Source organism: Triturus cristatus, chromosome 1_2, assembly GCF_964204655.1.
Source record: "Triturus cristatus chromosome 1_2, aTriCri1.1, whole genome shotgun sequence".
NCBI lineage: Eukaryota > Metazoa > Chordata > Amphibia > Caudata > Salamandridae > Triturus > Triturus cristatus.
The window spans coordinates 708,058,555-708,077,563 of NC_140580.1; the positions used below are offsets into that span (position 1 = coordinate 708,058,555).

Sequence of the window (19,009 nt, forward strand, 5' to 3'; positions counted from 1 at the left end):
AAAAGGCATTACAGAAGGGAAGTAACTTGTTCATCTAGCCACCAATGTTGACTTAAAATCTTCCCTTTCCAATGGTACCCCTCCCATCCAAAAAGATGAAGGTGGAGCTGGTGCACATCTAACTGAAAGCAGCTGTGGACCTGAACACTTGTGCTTGTTTTATTCTCACTGTCAGAACAATGTGGCACCCTTCTTGTCAGTGATAACAAAAAGTAAAAGCATTGGGATTCAAGGGAAGCACATAGCATTCTAACCTTAGTGACATGACCAGGTCATGTAGCTATGGCAGCAGTCCAATGAAATTATGAAAATACAAAATGTTATGGCCTTTGTCATAATTAAACTGTTCAAATACAGAAAGATTTAGGACAATTTCCCCCACCTGAAACCTCAGACAAGGTCTGTTTCAGAATTACCATTACTAGTTGTTATGTTTCTTCCATTCATTTTCATCCTAAGTCTTCAGCTTTCTTAGATTGCTTTCATAGTAGCATTAATTTCAGTTCACCCAGGCTTTAAATATTAGAAGATTAACATTTCTTGTTATAGATGTTGCCTTTTCTTTCCCCCAATATTCCATCCATCACAGTCTTCCTCTTTCATTCCCACCAGGGTCCCAGCCATTTCGCTGTCTGTACTGTACGGATGCCTTCCGCTTCCCTGGCGCTCTGCAGCACCACGTTGCAACTGAGCACTTCAGCCAGACAGAAAACGCATTTGGCTGCGAGTTGTGCGGGGAACTGTTCACATCACAACCACAGCTACAGAGGCATTACGAGACAGAACATCCAGAGGTAGTCATTCAAGAAGGGCACTCAACTCCTTCACAGGTGATGCAGGTGAGTGTGCGTATGGAACACCTTGAAAAAATAAATACATATTGTTTATTTTTTCTTAACCACTCAAAATATAAACACAATGCATTTTCAAATGACAATGTATAAATACTCTGTGTCAGATTCACAATGGGATTTGTAAAACTGGACCTAGTCCTGAATATGTATGAGTACAATTATATAACTTTTGCCAGTTCATTGAATAACCCAGTAGAAAGCTGCATGCTTCAAACTATGCTATGACTGTTGAATGCAGATGTCAGTGATGGACCCGCAGGAGGTGTGCCTTTGGTTTTTGGACTTGGTACACAACTCTAAGTCACAAGAAGAATATTCCCTCATGCACCCAAATACGATGCAGGACTGTGAAGCTGTACATCGTTGAACATCAAAAACAGCCATTGAACTTGAATAAGTCCAACTCCAAGTTGAGATCACAGACTTACTCCCATTCTCAAGGTTGTTCCTTTGACAGGTCTTCCTTACGGTCATCCAGTAAGTCGAAAATCAAAGTTGAAGAAACTTAAAAAGATAATGCGGGACTCGCGAAGCAAACCCCCCCCCCCGTCCCGCTACCCTAGATCCAAAGAGAAATTGGGAGGGCATCAAGGTGCCAAGTCGATTCCACTCTGGCTGGAAGGGCTGATTCCACAACTGGTCCTGCTGCGCTGTGTATTTCCCATGCCAGTGGTGATGCCTCAGCAGGTCAAGGCTTTTAAGGAGGCCATTCTGAATATTTTTGCCACTCTTCCGGCTCACTTTGGTGCGCCTTCTGGCCCCTGTGGCATCCAGTTAGGTTACCAGCAGCGGATTCATTCTCTGCGCCCTCCGATTGCGAATCTGCCTCTGGTTTCCCACCAACTTCAGTACTAACTTCGATTTCAGCTCCAAGTCCTGCATCGGTCCCTTCTTCTTCGAAACCTGTCCTTATTTTGCCAACTAGTAATACAAAAAAGGTACAAAGTTCCTCAAGTCAGTTAGGAAAACGTAGTGATTTCAGCAAAAAGTGTCGTCTGCCATGAAAAAAGGGGGGGGGGGGAACCCTTTAGTTGGAACTAGGGCCCTCACACACCCAGCAAGCTAGGTGTCATGCTTCATCATTTGAGCCTGCCCCTCGTCAGGTCGGCGCTGCAATTCCTGACGGGCTCCCAATACTGGGGCTCTTTGGCGGGGATCTTCTGTTCCTGCCGAAGGGTGCTGTGGGGGTAAGGGGCCCTAGGATGTGTAGATGTGGTGTACGGATAAAATAGGTACTGTTAGTCCACAAAAAATGTGTTTAATAGAGTGGTAAACAGCCTAGTTAAAAGGAAAGTGAGGTGGGGATAGCTACTAGTGATTATGATGCTAGTTGTGTATGCCCTACTCTCAGGAGGATCAACATGTTTCTTGCCCTTTAAGCCAGTAATTGGTCACGGCAATTCATCAGGATCAGGAAATCATAAACTATCTACAACAAGATATGTGTGTTCTACATACCCGAAAGGTGCTCTGGAGTCACCTCTTGCGTGAGCAAGACAATCTTGCAGTCAGTCTCCGGCGGGAAAAAGGACTCCTAACGTGGGTCCTGCGTCAGGCGACGCGTGGGATGGAAGACCTACCCCTACCGCCGGACCTGGGATGGCGAACACCGACTCCGTTCGGAACCCATCCCAGGTCCGGCGGTAGGGGTAGGTCTTCCATCCCACGCGTCGCCTGACGCAGGACCCACGTTAGGAGTCCTTTTTCCCGCCGGAGACTGCTGCAAGATTGTCTTGCTCACGCAAGAGGTGACTCCAGAGCACCTTTCGGGTATGTAGAACACACATATCTTGTTGTAGATAGTTTATGATTTCCTGATCCTGATGAATTGCCGTGACCAATTACTGGCTTAAAGGGCAAGAAACATGTTGATCCTCCTGAGAGTAGGGCATACACAACTAGCATCATAATCACTAGTAGCTATCCCCACCTCACTTTCCTTTTAACTAGGCTGTTTACCACTCTATTAAACACATTTTTTGTGGACTAACAGTACCTATTTTATCCGTACACCACATCTACACATCCTAGGGCCCCTTACCCCCACAGCACCCTTCGGCAGGAACAGAAGATCCCCGCCAAAGAGCCCCAGTATTGGGAGCCCGTCAGGAATTGCAGCGCCGACCTGACGAGGGGCAGGCTCAAATGATGAAGCATGACACCTAGCTTGCTGGGTGTGTGAGGGCCCTAGTTCCAACTAAAGGGTTCCCCCCCCCCTTTTTTCATGGCAGACGACACTTTTTGCTGAAATCACTACGTTTTCCTAACTGACTTGAGGAACTTTGTACCTTTTTTGTATTACTAGTCGCTTGGGTATGTACACTGGACCTCGTTAAACCTACCCATCTATCCCTCCTTTTGTTAACTTATTTTGCCAACACCAGTTTTCAAGCCTCTGCTCCTGAGCAGAGATTGCGCGTTTTATTTTACAAAACAGTTGTTGAATGTGTCCTAAGCCATCTCTCGATTAAATACATTTTAGACGCGGCAGTCCTAGCTTTTATTCCCCTTGTCAGTATGAGAATAAGTTATTTTCAGAAATGCGACCCTAATCCATGTGTTTGTTCATCCTCCTATCTTAGCAAGCATTAGAAGAGCACCTGCTTGATAAAGGTGACTTGGTTTTGCTGGTTGTTCTGGTCTCGCTGGATTTATTTGCCACCTTTGGCACAATGTAGCAAATGGTGCTACTGAATCACCACAGCAGTATACTACTACTACTACTGATCAGAGATGGGACAGGAATTGGTTAACATCCATCCTTAGTGGTAGACTGCTGCAAGTGAAAATGTATTCTTATACTTCTAAAGTCGCTTTATAGATCTGGGAACTTACCCAGGGTTGGGATCTCCCCTCTTCTACTTCAACATTCAGGCATGAATACAACACATTTGGCAGATATGAATAAAAGTGGTGTTAGTCATTTGAGGGATTAGGAGGTCGAGAGGAACATTTCAAAGCCTCCCCAGTTTCCATGGTCCTACAGTGCCTATTATTGAAAAGCTAGTTTCTGTGTTCTGAGCTCTTCAAAATATAAGTGGTCTGTGACTGTGTGATATTTTATTACAAGTAGCCAGCATCTCTCAACTCTTTTTACCCACACCTCTTGTCCATGATCAGGGAGAATATACTCTCCAGCAATTGGTTCTTAAATTAAGATTAAGGGAGAGGATGTAGCCTAACAGCTAGGGCGGGCGACCTCAAACCTGGGGAACCAGTTCAAGTCTCAGCAACAATGCTCAACATCCTGTGATTCTGGGCAAATAACAAAAAAAGAATGTGTCCTTTTGTAAAGCAACTAGTGCTCTTGTAAAGCACTCAGATACCTTTGGGTCAAGTTTGCGCTATATAAAACTCTAGGGGAAAGAAAAAAAAAAGCTTTCTGCCAAATTGCGAAAACCTAACTCCCCTTATCATAAGTTGAAGATTCGCTGTAGAAAGGTGGATTCTGACTGCATGGTTACCCCCACTCTTTACCTGATGTTTTGCTGGTTTTCGACTTTGTTTGACTGGGATCCTGCTAATCAGGGCCCCAGTCTATCTGCTTTGTCCCTAAATTGGTTGTTCATGTACTTTAGGTACACTCCAGCTTGGATTCTGGGGTACCCTTATAAGTCCCTAGTATATGTTATACTATATACCCAGGGCATAGGTACCCCAGAGGCCTCTCAGGGGCTGCAGCATGTATTATGACACCCCTGGGAGACCATTCAAAGTGACACAACAGGTCTGCTACAGCATGCACCCCTTACTTAGATATAGGTTTAATATATCTATCCATATCACTGCACATATAAACCGATCAGTAACCCCTATGGCATGCCTTATAAATCTTGAAGGCAGGGTGCTAAGTTTTAAGTGAGAGGGTGCCCATGCATGAGTAGAGCCCCTCTGCAGTCTTCTGAACCTCTATTCCGTGGTTGTTTGTGATGCAGCCATACAATATACACTTAAGTGCATTATAACATTGTGGTAAATGCTAACTTTAAAACGGCTGCATGGAAACATGTCGTGTTTGGTGTCAAACACCTTGGAATCATACCTCCACACCAGTAACTTGTGTGGGAGGTATGATTCCACCCTACTAGAGGGAGAAATAAGACAGCACCAGTACACCCGTTACCAGCTTTGCAAACCCTGGCATCACAAAATGGATGCTGCCAGCCACAGACACGAGTCTGCCCTCCTGCTGCTGGACGAAGCTCCGGTAGGGTACGGCTGGACAATAGGTTTCCTGTCACAGGGAGGTGTGACCACCTCCCAGACAGGCTTTAGTGTATTGGGGCTGGGTGGGTGCACTCTGAGGGTGCATTGATGTCTACACTGGGGGCACATTTGGTGTCCCTGTGCATAGTCCAGCTCAAACCGCTTGCAGGGGCTACCAGCCCCTGCTCTGACGCGAAACTGGACAAAGAACCCCTCTGTCCTGACCCTCCCAAAGGTGGGTCACCAGAGTTTGTCCCACCCCTTCCTTGGGTATAAAGTAGGAACCCCTGGCTACAGGACTTTAGATTTACCTGGACGAAACTCTGCTACAGAAACCAAGTACTTCAACTATCTACACTACGCTGGATGACCGAAGAATCTCCCTTGGAGTAAAGAAGTTACTCCCCTGCAAGACAGGCACCTAAAACGCATCTGACCGGTTTGCGTCTACGCAGCTCCCGACGGACTCCGAAGATTATGCAACACAGGAGGTGGTTTCCTAAGCTTCCCCGAGCCAACCAGTGCTCTCAGCAAACCTGAGATCCGCAGCCCTCGTGGGGACCATGCAACCCGAACCCCTGGACACCGTGCACATTTGCAGCAGCATGTGCTTTTTGGTGATCCCTGAGGCTGTGCTTTAGGCTACTTGTAGTCCAGACCCCGTGCAGTGATTTCACCGAAGATTACTGGCCTACAGTCCACAAGTGTTCCGTGGGCTGGTATTTAGTGATTTCTGTCGAGGTCCCTTCGCTATCCCTGGTCTGTCAACCTGTGGGTCCCTGAGGAGGGAACTGTAACTTTAAGTGGGCTTACCTGGTTGCTCCAGACACGCCCTGACTCTCCATTGCTTGGGGAGTCCCAAGGACCTTGCTGGTCCACATCGAAGCATCTTCTCTCTGACCGCGTGGGTTGCAGTTGCCAAGGCTTGTTGGTCTCCAATCCAGACACTGACCCCCCAGTACTCGACATCCTTCATGGTACAGCTCGCCTGCGGACTCTGACTGTCGTCGACGTTTCCTGGTCCCCGTGGCTGCAGAGTCAAGCTTCACCTCATCGCACCTGAAACACCCGACAACGGTGGGCATTTGTCTATCGTGCCCCTGGTCACTGGCAAGTGCCCCAGACTCTGTCCCCTCTGCTTTCAGGTTCTTCTTATCTTCCTGGCAGCAGCACTTTGCAGCATCACGCTATTGAAAACCGCGAAGATTCCCGACACCATTTGACACCTATGCACCTGGCTTCCCTGGGTTAGGTAACACGAGTACTCCGGTGCTCACATGGGTGCTGGCCTTAGAACCTTCTAAGTTTGAAAGGGTTTGCTCAAATTCCTCTCCTAAGTGTCCTTAATCTTAAACATTCCAACCGCGACTTTCCCATAGGACTGTACGGAGCTCGCGGCTGTGTTCTCACTCTGCACTCATCCCCCGTGGGTCCCCAGTGTCATTACCTTGGGTGGTTCCTTGGGGTCCCTGCAATTCTACGTGCTCTAGGCACTGTGTCTAGTCAAGTCGTGGTTCTTATTCCACTTTCTTAATATATGGTTTGGTCTCCCCCTGGGGCCCACTGTGTATTGTGCTATTTACTGTCGTTTTAGTACTGTAATATTGTGTGCCTTGCTCTCTAATCTCATAAAGAGGTTAGTAGAGAGTGTTTAGTAATAAATACATATATTTTATATATATATACCATGTGTGGTTCTCCTTTCATTTGATCATTCAGGAGGTTATAATCTGGTAAACCAAGATACTTTACATTCCTTTGAGACTTAGCCTGAAGGCTGCTCTCCATAGCTACCACTAGGATAGCTTTCAATAAAGGTTGTCTTTAACCTACTCATCAATAAGGGTCATTTGGACCGGTACAAGGTGCCCACTTTAATTAGTGGACAGCATATACCCGGCCAACTTCTCACATTCGCCATTTGTTGCTCATGCCAAATGCATACAGAAGTTGCAACCTATGTGTCTAATCGGGTCTAGTTGGATGAAGGACTGCTGTATTCCTGAAAAATCTTAGTGACATTGTTAGACCTGGCATCCTTGGCGTGGTTTCCCCAGTCTTTCTGCGTCTACCTCCTGTATTTTTGACTGTGTGCTGGAATTCGTTTTTGCTGGTTTAGGTACTCTGGACACTTTTTCCCATGCTTATCAGTGCCAAAGTGCAAGTGCCCCCTGTGGAAATTGTAATTCCTGTTGGTTATACATGATTGGCATATTTGATTTACTGGTAAGTCCCTAGTAAGGTGCACTGTGTGTCCGTGCCAGGGCCTGTAAAACAAATGCTACTAGAGGGACTGCAGCACTGATTGTGCCACCCATGCCAGTAGCCTTTCAAATGTGTCTCAGACTTGTCACTGCTGTGTCTACGAGCTCAGTTTTTAACTGCCATGTCGACCGAGGAAGAGCATTTCCATTGTCTTATATGAAAGTCACCCCTATGGTAGGCCCAAGGTACCCCCATGGAAAGGGTGCAGTGAATGTTAAAGGGAGGATGTGTATTGGTGTGTTTTACATGTCCTGATAGTGAAGTACTGTTAATTTCGTTTTTCACTATTGCAAGGACTAGCTCATCTTTATGCTATCATTGGAGCTGCCTTGTTACCTTTTACTAGTGTAACTTTCAGTTGGAAACAGCTAGGGATTTGGAGTTTTGGCCCTCTGAACTCAGAATTTAATAGCACTCCTTTTAGTAAAGGTGGTTTTTAGATTGGGTGTTTTAAAACGCCACTTTTAGAAAGTAGGCATTTTCTTTTTTAACCATCCTGTGTGCATCTGCCTGCTTGTGGATTAACCATCTGGTTTTAGACTGGCGTGGGCTGTTTGTTCATTCACTCCAGACATTCACACAAACGGAGCTGAGGTATGCCCTGCAAATGCTGATGAGTCGTCCTGGGCTCGAGTGGTGGGAGCAGTTGTCACTAGCATCTGAATAGGCTGCTGCTGCCCTGCACATGCTATCTCCATCCCCTGTAGTGTGGCTGGACCAGGGATGATGGAACTGGTTTTACTGAGCAAGAGAGACTTTCTGAACAAAGTCTTCAAAGGGAAAAAGGGGTATGAGTGTTAGACCTATAACCCCAAAACTTTAGAATATTTCTGGACTCAAGAGGAACCTCTGCCAAGGATTTGAGCTGAAGAGCTGTGAGGAGTATTGTCCCTTCACTGTGTGTTGCTTTGCTGCTGGGTTTGCCTGCAGTTGCTGTTCTTGCCAAGGAGATGAAAAGGACTAGACTTTGCTGTTTTCCTGCTTGTGAAGGTTCTCAGAGGGCTTGTGTGTGCTTGCCTCCTGTTCTGAAGTCTCAGGGTAAACAAAGACTTCACCTGCAGCATACCTGAACTCCACTGCTGGTAGTTCTGACCTGCCTTGGGTGCCAAATTCAGTTCTGGGCCCTTGGAGGTTGTTCTGCTGCAAAGAACTGAAGAAAGGACCTCAATCGTCGCTTCGCTCTGCTAGCGGCTGATTATTTCACCGCAGCACCACGGTGCAGGAGAAAATCCAGATGCACAGCCCCGTTCAGCTGAAGAAATCAACACAGCACCCGTCCGCCCCCGAAAAACTGCTGCATGCGCACTGTGTCTCCAAAGTCCAAGACCCCGCACTGACTCCAATGCAGGCCCTGCTGTGTGTCTAAAAGAAATGATGCATCGCCTGTCAGTGGCTACGTAAAAATGCAGCACCTGGATCACCGTCGAATCAACCCATAGTGCCTGAATTTGCTCATGCACCGCACCTATGCGGCAAGTGTTTCCGGCGCAGCACTCGCAGACCAAAATCGCCTGGGAAATCAACTCTTCACTTCCCCCAACAGTCCGGATTTGACGCGTCACTTCTCCTTGCCTTGTGGATTTCGACTTATTTGAGAGACTTTATATAAAAATCACGCATCCATAGATTTCTATGGACCGAATTGCTTGAAACCTTTTAAAAGTCATATTTTGAGTTGTGCAAGTTAGGTTTTTGTCATTTTGGTCATTTTGGTCTTGTTTTGTTTAGATGAAGATACTTTATTTTTCTAAACTGATGTGATGTCCATTTGTAGTGTTTTCACAGTTTTACTCTGTGGGTTATGTACAAATACTTTGCACATTATCTCTGAGATCATCTCTGAGATAAGCCTGACTGCTTGTGCCAAGCTACCCAGGGGTTGAGCAGGGGTTATTTTAGGTGTGTAATCCCCCTATCCTGACTAGAAGGAAGGGTCCCTACCATGACAGGGTGCAAGCCATTGCCAACTAGAGACCCCCCATTTCTACCAGACATATATATGCCATTCGAAAAACACAGTGCTGCAATTCGATGTTGCTCTGAAATGGAGGATTCACTGATTAGCAGGTAAGGTTTGGCTATCCACAGGTTACAAACATGTAACACTCTACCGGGTGCTTACCAGGTAGGGACAATTCCCTGATTTCCTCAAAGCTCTCTTTTCACAAGATCTTCTGCAAATATACTTTGCTCATTGAACGACATGAGTGTTAGTGTCTTCTGCCACTGGCTTGTTTTAGACATGCACTCTGAAGCTATGGAACGGATGCATGGACCACTGAGAGAAACCAGCCTAACACATTACTGTGCTATCGTTTCGGTGGAGAATGAGCAGCTTTCATTGTCCTCATTCAGTTAGGCTGCTCACCATGCTGGTGTGGATTTCGCTTCTTAGGCCATATGCCTTAAGAAGGGGAAACAGCCTTTACTCCGAAGTTTTTACTTCGTAGTACATTTTCCATGCATTTTTTAGATCGTAAAGACTGTTGGCACGCAAGTCTTTAACTTGCAAGGCAAAACCACGTATTTGAGGATAATTAAAAAAGGGGCCTTGGGGGGGCTCTTCTCCCAAAATTATAACATGTTCAATTACTAACAAATATGTAAACGACAAATGGAATAAAAAAATGTTTTAATAGTTAATGTATACATTTTCAACAGTAGGTGGCAGTGTTACACTGTAATAGATTTTTTCAGAGGCAATAAGTGTGGTAAAAGTACGGGTGGTAGTGGAATGCGTGGTGAAGGTGTTTGTAATGTGATTGAATGTAAATGCATGGTAGTGGTATGCGATGTGTGATGTAAAGACGTGCGTGGGGAAGGAAGGCTTAGTAATATCATACAACCCTTAAGAAGACGCATTAACCATATTTATGAAATGCAGCGTTTTTTATATATGATCTATTAATTGAAGGTTGAAAAGCATAAATCCTTATTTGAAAGGCCACAGATTTGCAATTCCATTTATTGTGGTCAATGCTTACACACATTTCCAATCAAAATGGATGTGCATTATACTCAGACAGTTAGGTATTGCTGCAGTTATATTTGCCTCCAGTTCATTCCTGCAATATATTAGTGTCACATTCTGTTACACCAGACAGACACTATAGTTTCATGAAATACAGGTTTAAGTTTTTTCAAATGTAATAATGCAATTAGATGGTATCAAATATATATGTCGTGAATCAATTTCAGATGAATCCTTAACGTTTATCTTCAGTAATATTCTTTTTAATTTCTCCTTTAGTGCTGAAGGTATTGCTGTAAACGTTCACTGTTTGATAAGCGGCTTGGGTCTCTAGGTACACTGCTGTGCAATTTGCTGGGTTTTTCTGATCTAAGACTTCTTACTGTGTTAAATTATATCTGTTTTTCTGAAAAGAAATGTTGAAATTCCCTGCCTTCCGTTTCACTTTCATCAAAGCTGTGTGAGTTTGGCATTTTCAATTAAACTGTTGCCTTCAATAATTGTGAACCCGACTGGTGTGAGGCTGAATACCTTTTGTGGTAGATTTTACAGCTACTTGATGTATACCTGCAAACACCACCCGAGGTGCGTTGTTTTCAGTAAGTCAGTTGTACATTAGATGGATAAAATAAACTTGGTCCATTGTATGTAGCTGATGATTGATTGTAACATTAGAATCTGCTTGTGGTTCATTTACTAAATCAACTATTAAGATATTTGGAGACTAGTCTTCCCAACTGTTTGTCTGTATCTTATACCTAAATTGCAGGAAAAAAGCAATAGTGTGATTCGTTTTTGGGATGCCTGCTGTTTTATTTCATGATCTCTTCATGTCATATTTTGACAGGCAGATCTTGGTTACTGATGTGCTTTTTGATATTATTTGATTCAATGTTCCCATCCTCCACATTGTGCAACATTAGTAGAAGAGTATTATTCTGGGAGTGTGTACCGCTTTGGTAGGCATATAGGTCTGCAGCCACCTTACAAATGTTTCCACCTTACAGCGCTTGGAAGACATTGGTAAAACAGACACTTGTTCTTTAGGCTTCCCTGTCAATGCCGCTAAGATGGCTCTACAGTTCGAGTGTTTTAGCAAACAAATGATGGACGGAATGCTGACAATGCAAACATTCTCCCCCAGTCAAAAGATCTGGGTTACATCCATTGTACTTTTGCCCACTACGCCACCCCAGTTTGGACCCAGCAATATGCAAATCAGTCTTGACCCTGTGCCCCAAGAGAACAGTCCAGACTGAACTGCCTGGCCAAGTCCTCCCTGGACCGGAAACAAGCATCCTGGGACCGGTGTCATAGTATGTCACCCTTCTTCAGCCAGGCTAGCTTGAATCCAGTGGCACAGTGAGCAAGGGACCCACGTCTGGTCATACCCATCCCACTTAGGGCGAAAAGTGTTACAGCAAACAAATGATGGACAGAATGCTGACAATGCAAACATTCTCCCCCAGTCAAAAGATCTGGGTTAAATCCATTGTTCTTTTGACCAATACGCCACCCCAGTTTGGACCCAGCCATATGCAAATCAGTCTTGACCCTGTGCCCCATGGGAACAGTCCAGACCAAACTGCCTGGCCAGGTCATCCCCGGACCGGAAACTAGCATCCTGCTGTAACACTTTTCGCCCTAAGTTGGACGGGTATGCCCAGACGTGGGTCCCTTGCTCACTGTGCCACTAGATTCAAGCTAGCCTGGCTGAAGAAGGGTAATATACCCTGAAACCGGTCCCAGGATGCTTATTTCAGGTCTAGGGAGGACCTGGCCTGGCAGTTCGGTCTGGACTGTTCCCATGGGGCACAGGGTCAAGACTGATTTGCATATGGCTGGGTTCAAACTGGGGCGGCGTAGTGGGCAAAAGAACAATGGATTTAACCCCGATCTTTTGACTGGGGGAGAATGTTTGCATTGTCAGCATTCCGTCCACTTATTTGTTTGCTGTAACTCTTTTCGCCCTAAGTGGGACGGGCATGCCCAGACGTGGGTCCCTTGCTCACTGGGCCACTGGATTTAAGCTAGCCTGGCTGAAGAAGGGTGACATACCCTGAAACCGGTCCCAGGATGCTTGTTTCCGGTCCAGGGAGGACCTGGCCTGGCAGTTTGGTCTGGACTGTTCCCATGAAGCACAGGGTTCAAGACTGATTTGCATATGGCTGGGTCCAAACTGGGGTGGCGTAGTGGGCAAAAGAACGATGTTTTTAACCCAGATCTTTTGACTGGGGGAGAATGTTTGCATTGTCAGCATTCAGTCCATCATTTGTTTGCTCTACAATTCGAGAGCACAATATCGACATTAGATATCATCTGCGGGTCACAAGACCAAATCCTGGCAGGTCCAACTTAAACTTTCATCCTACCGAGGTCGATAAATGGAGTCCAGTTAAAATTGTGTCATAATACCCTCTACTCACAGGGCTAAAAAACTGCAAACAAATGTAGTATGAATTACTGTATATAAGTATCATTAGATATAACTTGCCAATAGTTGATATGAGGTACGGGGAAACAGAAATTGTGGTGGGTGAGCGTGCAGTGCTTGATTAATCGGTAGAGCTGGAACCCAAAGAGGAAAGTCATCTGCGTGGTGTGATAAACGGTTTGCAAAGGTGCCATTTTTAAAAAGCATGGGCTTCTTTACCCAATATTTCCCTAGAAGTTCCCAAGGGCTAATCATCCATTCCTAGAGCATGAAGAGTGGATTTTTGAAAGCTATCATCCTATTCCAGCCAAGGAACGTTCACTGGGAGAAAGGTAAACAAACGTTGTGTAAAGGAGACAGCTGCTACTCAATTAGGTGGAGGATTGGAATCCATTAGAAATAACCTTTTGAGAAATATCCACTAGAAACCCTTGTGTTAAACTCCAGCAAATGATGTTCTGTTCTAACTGGCTGCAAGTTCCAGTACCTTGAGAAGCTTTGGCGGATAGGTACTTGTCATGTGCTGTTGGCCGTCACTGTTTCCCTTTTTATGTATGCCATCATATGGTAAATGGTGTCATGAAAGTGTATTTTTCCAAACTTAAGCAGCGTCTAAGATCTTACCGCAGTTATTCATATTCACTTTCACACCCCTCTAGCATACATCCAAGGGACTTGCAGGGAGGGACAGTGTTAGTAGAGGTGCATTTTTATGGACTGTTTCCCTTTGTCCAACTCTTCTGTCCTCCATCATGTAGCCAATGCCTTCGCCCTCGAAACGCGGGCAGTGTGAAAATAGCCTGACGGGTTATTCCCAGCTATCCAGTCCACAGAGGAAGGTCAGTTTCACCTAATGGTATTGTGGCTAATCTTTTTTTACCTAAGCCCGAGAAGCCAGACAGTCCTCTGAGAAGCTGTGTGAGGTATTAAGTTTAATATCGAAAACACATAAATGAATGAAAAAAAATGTGTAAAGCAGCAAAGGATGTTGTGGTACTGATGATATTGTCCATTGGAGAATAGGGGAAGTTTAAGTAGATTGAAATAAACAAGTTTTCAAATGTTTTCTTAAGAGGGCGAGATAAGGAGTGCTTTGAATCCAGAGCGTTAGGGCGTGACAAGATTTTGTGGCCAGGTAGGATAAAAGATTGACTACCATACCTGGAACAATTAACTGCTCGTTATGACAGTAAAAGATATGATGCTGATCTGAGGGCTCTAATGGACGGGTGCATGAACCTGGTTTTAGGATACTTAAGTCAATATTGTAAAAGGCTTTGTTGGTAAGGCAGAGGATTTGAAAGTTAATCCTTTTCTGCACCAGAACCCAGTTCAGGAAATGCAAGTGGAATTTCACCGATTGAGTTAAGGAAATGCTGAGGATGATACGAACTGTAGAGTTTTGCACTATCTGAAGACTATGTACCGTGTATTGTGGTATGTCCAGATATAAAGAGTTACAATAGTCCAGTCTCAATGCGATAAGATCCTGGACAGTTGTCTTATGAGAGTCGATCGGGAGAAAAGGAAAGATTTCATACAGAGTATGTAGCAATAGAAAACATGGTTGCTACTCGATCAGCTTATGTATCAAATGGCAAATTAGTGTCAAACATTAATCCCAGATTTCTGACGACTGCAATTTGGGCATCAGGGCTTGCCAAACACCTCCAGCTACCAATTAGAGGACCAGATAAAAGCATGCTCGCCAAGCAAAGGATTTCAACCTTCTCGCCTTAGAGCTTAAGGGAGCTATGTTCATCCACTTGCCCATGGTGGCCATAAACTGTCTGAAGTTTGCTATGATGGAGCTGCACTTTTCAGAAATATTCACAAGGATCTGTGTATCATCAGCATACGATACAAATGAAAAAATAACGTTTTTTATTATGGTAACTGACTAAGACAAATGGATATTAAAAAGTGTTGGGCTCAAAGAAGACCCTTGAAGGATGCATCACCCAAGAGTAAAGGCCTTCAATTGAAGAGGAGGCGTTCTGACCACTTGGGCTCTGTCCAAGTGAAAATAATGGAACAATTTCAGGGCATCCCTGTGTATACCAAATTCCCCATTCTGGACATGAGGATGGTGTGAAACACCTTGTCAAACACCACAGGAAGGCCCTGCAGTATAAGGGCAGCTGAATTACGTTTGTATGCTGTCAGCCTGATATTGTCATGATAGTCAGCAAGGCTGATTCTGTGCTATGTGTAGCTCTAAAGCCTGGTTGTGAAGGATCAAACGGTTCATTGGTCTCTGATACATAAAAGTATAGCTCAGTAACTGGAAATAACATGGATATTTTTCACCCAGGGGTTCTGGCTGACAGCAAATAGGAAACAAGAGCAAAGCTCAAGTTGTCTATGATGTCACTCAGACGCCCGAGAGTATGTTATGTATAGCCCCCCAAATTATCTGGCTCTGCTTTTTAACGGCTACACAGTGGCAAAGAAGTATTGGTGGAGCCATACATTTCATGGCGTCTGTAATGTATCCCTGTGCCAGATGTAAAATAAAATGCCTTACCTGCCACTCTTGACTAACCCCCAGCACCTTTCCCTGCCTTCCTTCCTCCTCCTGTAGCTGTACTTTTTGCTTTCATTCAAAGCAGACAGGCAGCACTTTTCTGACAGGCTCTCAGAGAGCCCTGTCAGTGTGACCTGAAAGGCCTTTATCACATGCCAGCAGTGGGTAACACATTTTGTTATCAACTTTCACTACGTCATAACAGTGAGTGCTCAGAATTTAGAAACTGAAATAAACAATAGAGGCTCTCTATCAGAGCCTTACTCAAGAAGCCAATAGCAGAGCATTGATGACGTATTCCAATATTTTGATTTGCAGATGCAGCAATGAAGTGGGCTAATTGTGGGAACATATGGCATGCTTGGTAGAAGGCTTCATCAAGAGGTAACCAATGAGGGTTTTGTCCAGGTTTGTAGCACAATAGCAGAGGTTATAGACACATTGTAAATAGAGGTGAGGATTAGGACAATATGGGTATCTGTATGGCGAAGAACTGAGGTAGGGCAGGGGGTCTCTAAAGGAGATCATGGTTTAATAGAATGAAGAAACTTAGCCACCTGAGTTGCATTAATTAAAGAACAGTTTCCCGGAAAGGAATCTTTAGTGGCCATAGGACTAATTTAAAATAAATCTGAGCAACTAGAAACAGAACAGGTCAGGAACAGAGACCAGTGGGCAAGTTACTCCTCTTTCAAAAGTGACATCTTTAACATACATCAGAACAGAGCTGATGCCAAAAATCAGATTTCAAATTGTATGAAGCTGAGGGAGGTACACAAGGATATGGGTAGAGTTCCTGTTCAAGCCCTGACTGATCCCATGAGAGCCAGCCCTATATTTACCAATCAGACTGAAAGGAAAGACAATTTGGCTCCATAGCGTTTTCACGCTGTAATCCATGTTCTAGAGTTAGGCCCTTCACTACATTACCTCTAGAGTCCATGCACCACAAATCCAAAACTAAACCATCTTGTTTTCCATACCTTCCTCAAAGAGCTAAGAAATCTTGTCTCTCAAGAGCAAAAGGCATTTGTACTCCCTGCACCCTGGAGAAACAGTCCGTCATCACTTCCGAGGAAAGCCAAGACCGTCCTTGCCACTCCTATGAGAGCTTAAATATGTTAATGTTTCTGTTTTGTCACCCTCTTTAACACACTCTTCCAACACGTTTCAGGGCAGCCTGATAACAGCAACTCCTTTCGCTACATAACTTCAGTAATTTCTCAGAAATTACTCTGATCATACACTGACAAGTATAATGTAGCCACACAACCATATCTGTATGCATTGGCCTAATAGTGCTACATGGTGCTCCTACGTAGCAGAAAGGTGTAAGCCACTTCAATATGTTTGTACCCCAAATGGGGCCACTTTCTGATGCTAATAATATGACTTCCACTGTTTCTTTGGCCACCTTTAGAGGCAAGCCTCGTTGTAAGCAGTTGACTGGGAGACATGTCACTTTCATTTCTGATAGCTGAGCCAACACACCGAAAGCCACTTCGCCTGAAAAGTAAAACTCCTGATTCAGTGAGAATTATCCATTAATTCCCCCATCCCTTGTGTCACCCCATTTGAGTGTCACGTCCCACACCCTCTCAAGACCCTAGCCTTTCCAGCCACTCCCCAGAAATAAAGCCCTTCTGAATCTCAATCTCTAAACAGCCTAGAATCTGGACCCAAAACCTCTTTTCTATGTTCATACCTTAGCCATTTTTATGCCACTTGCTGCTCCCACCTCTAAACATCTATTTGCAGGCTGGAAATAAATCCTCCAATTTCCTGTGCATGTTAAAACTCAGCTTACAAGAATGTTATTTCTTTTTTTTTTCCAAAAGAGGCCTTTAGTGTATTGATATCCAACTTAATATCAAGTGGAGATGCCTATATTATACTGATCCTTATAAGGTTCAGCGGATGGGATTTTCTGTTGCTGCTTATGAGAGGACTTCCATACCCATGCACACCTCGTTTCACTTAATAGCTCCATGTCATCTAGTGCAAAACCATAACCTAGAAATCAGTTTTTCAATTTATTGCATTTGACTACGGTTCAGAATGTCTTCCAATGTAACCAGGCCTAACTCCTCCGCTATGGCGGAGGAGCATCGCCCCGTTGACTGGCACAGATCCATTAAAGAAAAATTAAACAATGCTCTAGCGTCGTTTTATTTTTCGTTTGCCAGCTTGTGCATGGAGGGGCGGGCATGGGCGGGTGGAGGAGGAGTGCTTGTGCACTTCCGAAGTGCTCGTGTGTTTGGCCAGCCGTATCAGACCAACCAAAACACACATGCGCAATTAGGTTTCTCCATCCCGGCTGCATTCAGCAGCAGGCCTGGAGAAACCCCCACCAACTCCCTGGTCTGATCAGGGCATTTTTTAAGCCTGCTCAAACCAATTCCTGCACTGCTCTGCAGCACAGGGATTGGCTGGTAGTTTGTCCCAGGGGCTGCTGGGACCCAGAAAGAGGCCAGCAGGAGTGATGCGACACAGGAGGTGGCCGGCGACATCAGGGATTTTTTTTTTAATCACTAACCCTACCACCCCCATCTCCCACTCACTCCCACCCCCTGCGCTCCCCTCGCCCTTTTTTAATGGCGGCCGCCACTGAACCTAACTCTTGATCCTTACACCAAACCAACCGTTACATAACATCCACATTACAGAGATGAGCATCTGAAATGACCGGAAGCAGCAAAGGCATGTCTTTGCTGACCAGTAGTACAGCAAACAAATGATGGACGGAATGCTGACAATGCAAACATTCTCCCCCAGTCTAAAGATCTGGGTTAAATACATCCTTCTTTTGCCCACTATGCCACCCCAGTTTGGACCCAGCCATATGCAAATCAGTCTTGACCCTGTGCCCCATGGGAACAGTCCAGACGGAACTGCGAGGCCAGGTCCTCCCTGGACTGGAAACAAGCATCCTGGGATCGGTTTCAGGGTATGTCACCCTTCTTCAGCCAGGCTAGCTTGAATCCAGGGGCATTGCTGACCAGTAGGCATCCTGGCTATAAATTAAGACTAAGGCATTACATTTGAGTTATAGATATTTTAGTAACAAATGATGCATAACAATAAAGGAACATCAAACTAAGTTATTGAGTATTAAAGACTTAATATATACATAGTATGGCAGGTACATTATAAACAATGAATGACTAGAAAGTGATAGATGAATGAAAAGGAATACATATTTGCAGTTTAAACATTAAAGAGGTAATGATGCATGATATATCTGCTACCTTTAAATATACCAATCCCAACAGAGTTATTAATTTTCCAGTTGCCCCCTTAATCCCACCATGCCCCCAAGCCAACTGGTTCTACTGCCGCAAAAGAGAAAATCATTCTCCCAGAAGGTGATTGCCCTAGCATAACTAAGCGTCAACATTACTAAAAAAACTGCCAATTGTTCCACCGTTTTCAAAGATAACTTTGGATGGTCTGAACAAAATCCACTTAGATCCCAATAGCTCTTTCAGCATGCACATGAAACAAACCATATTATCCGATAACTAGCATTGAAAGAACGTTAACAAGCCAACAACTTGATACCTGAACTAGAGAAAATGATGGTAAAATATAACAAATTAAACCCCATAAAGTAATAAGGTTGGTGTGTGGAGGTCTTGTTTAGGGCTTGGACTATGGAACAATGAAAGGCTTACCTATTCTTTGAGTGACAGGGGCACATGCATCAAGCATTTTATCGGTCGAAAACGGACCGATTCGCAGAATCGGCCCGT

General features: G+C 44.6%; 1 protein-coding gene across 1 annotated transcript in view; it reads left to right on the forward strand.

Moving 5' to 3' along the window:
- The window catches only part of ZBTB40 (zinc finger and BTB domain containing 40), a 345,823-nt gene that overhangs the window by 317,341 nt on the left and 9,473 nt on the right, over positions 1-19,009 (forward strand). Inside the window, exon 17 of the mRNA XM_085608585.1 lies at positions 613-839. Within this exon, the coding sequence (XP_085464711.1) occupies positions 613-839 (227 nt within the window). The remainder of the gene's footprint in view (positions 1-612; positions 840-19,009) is intronic.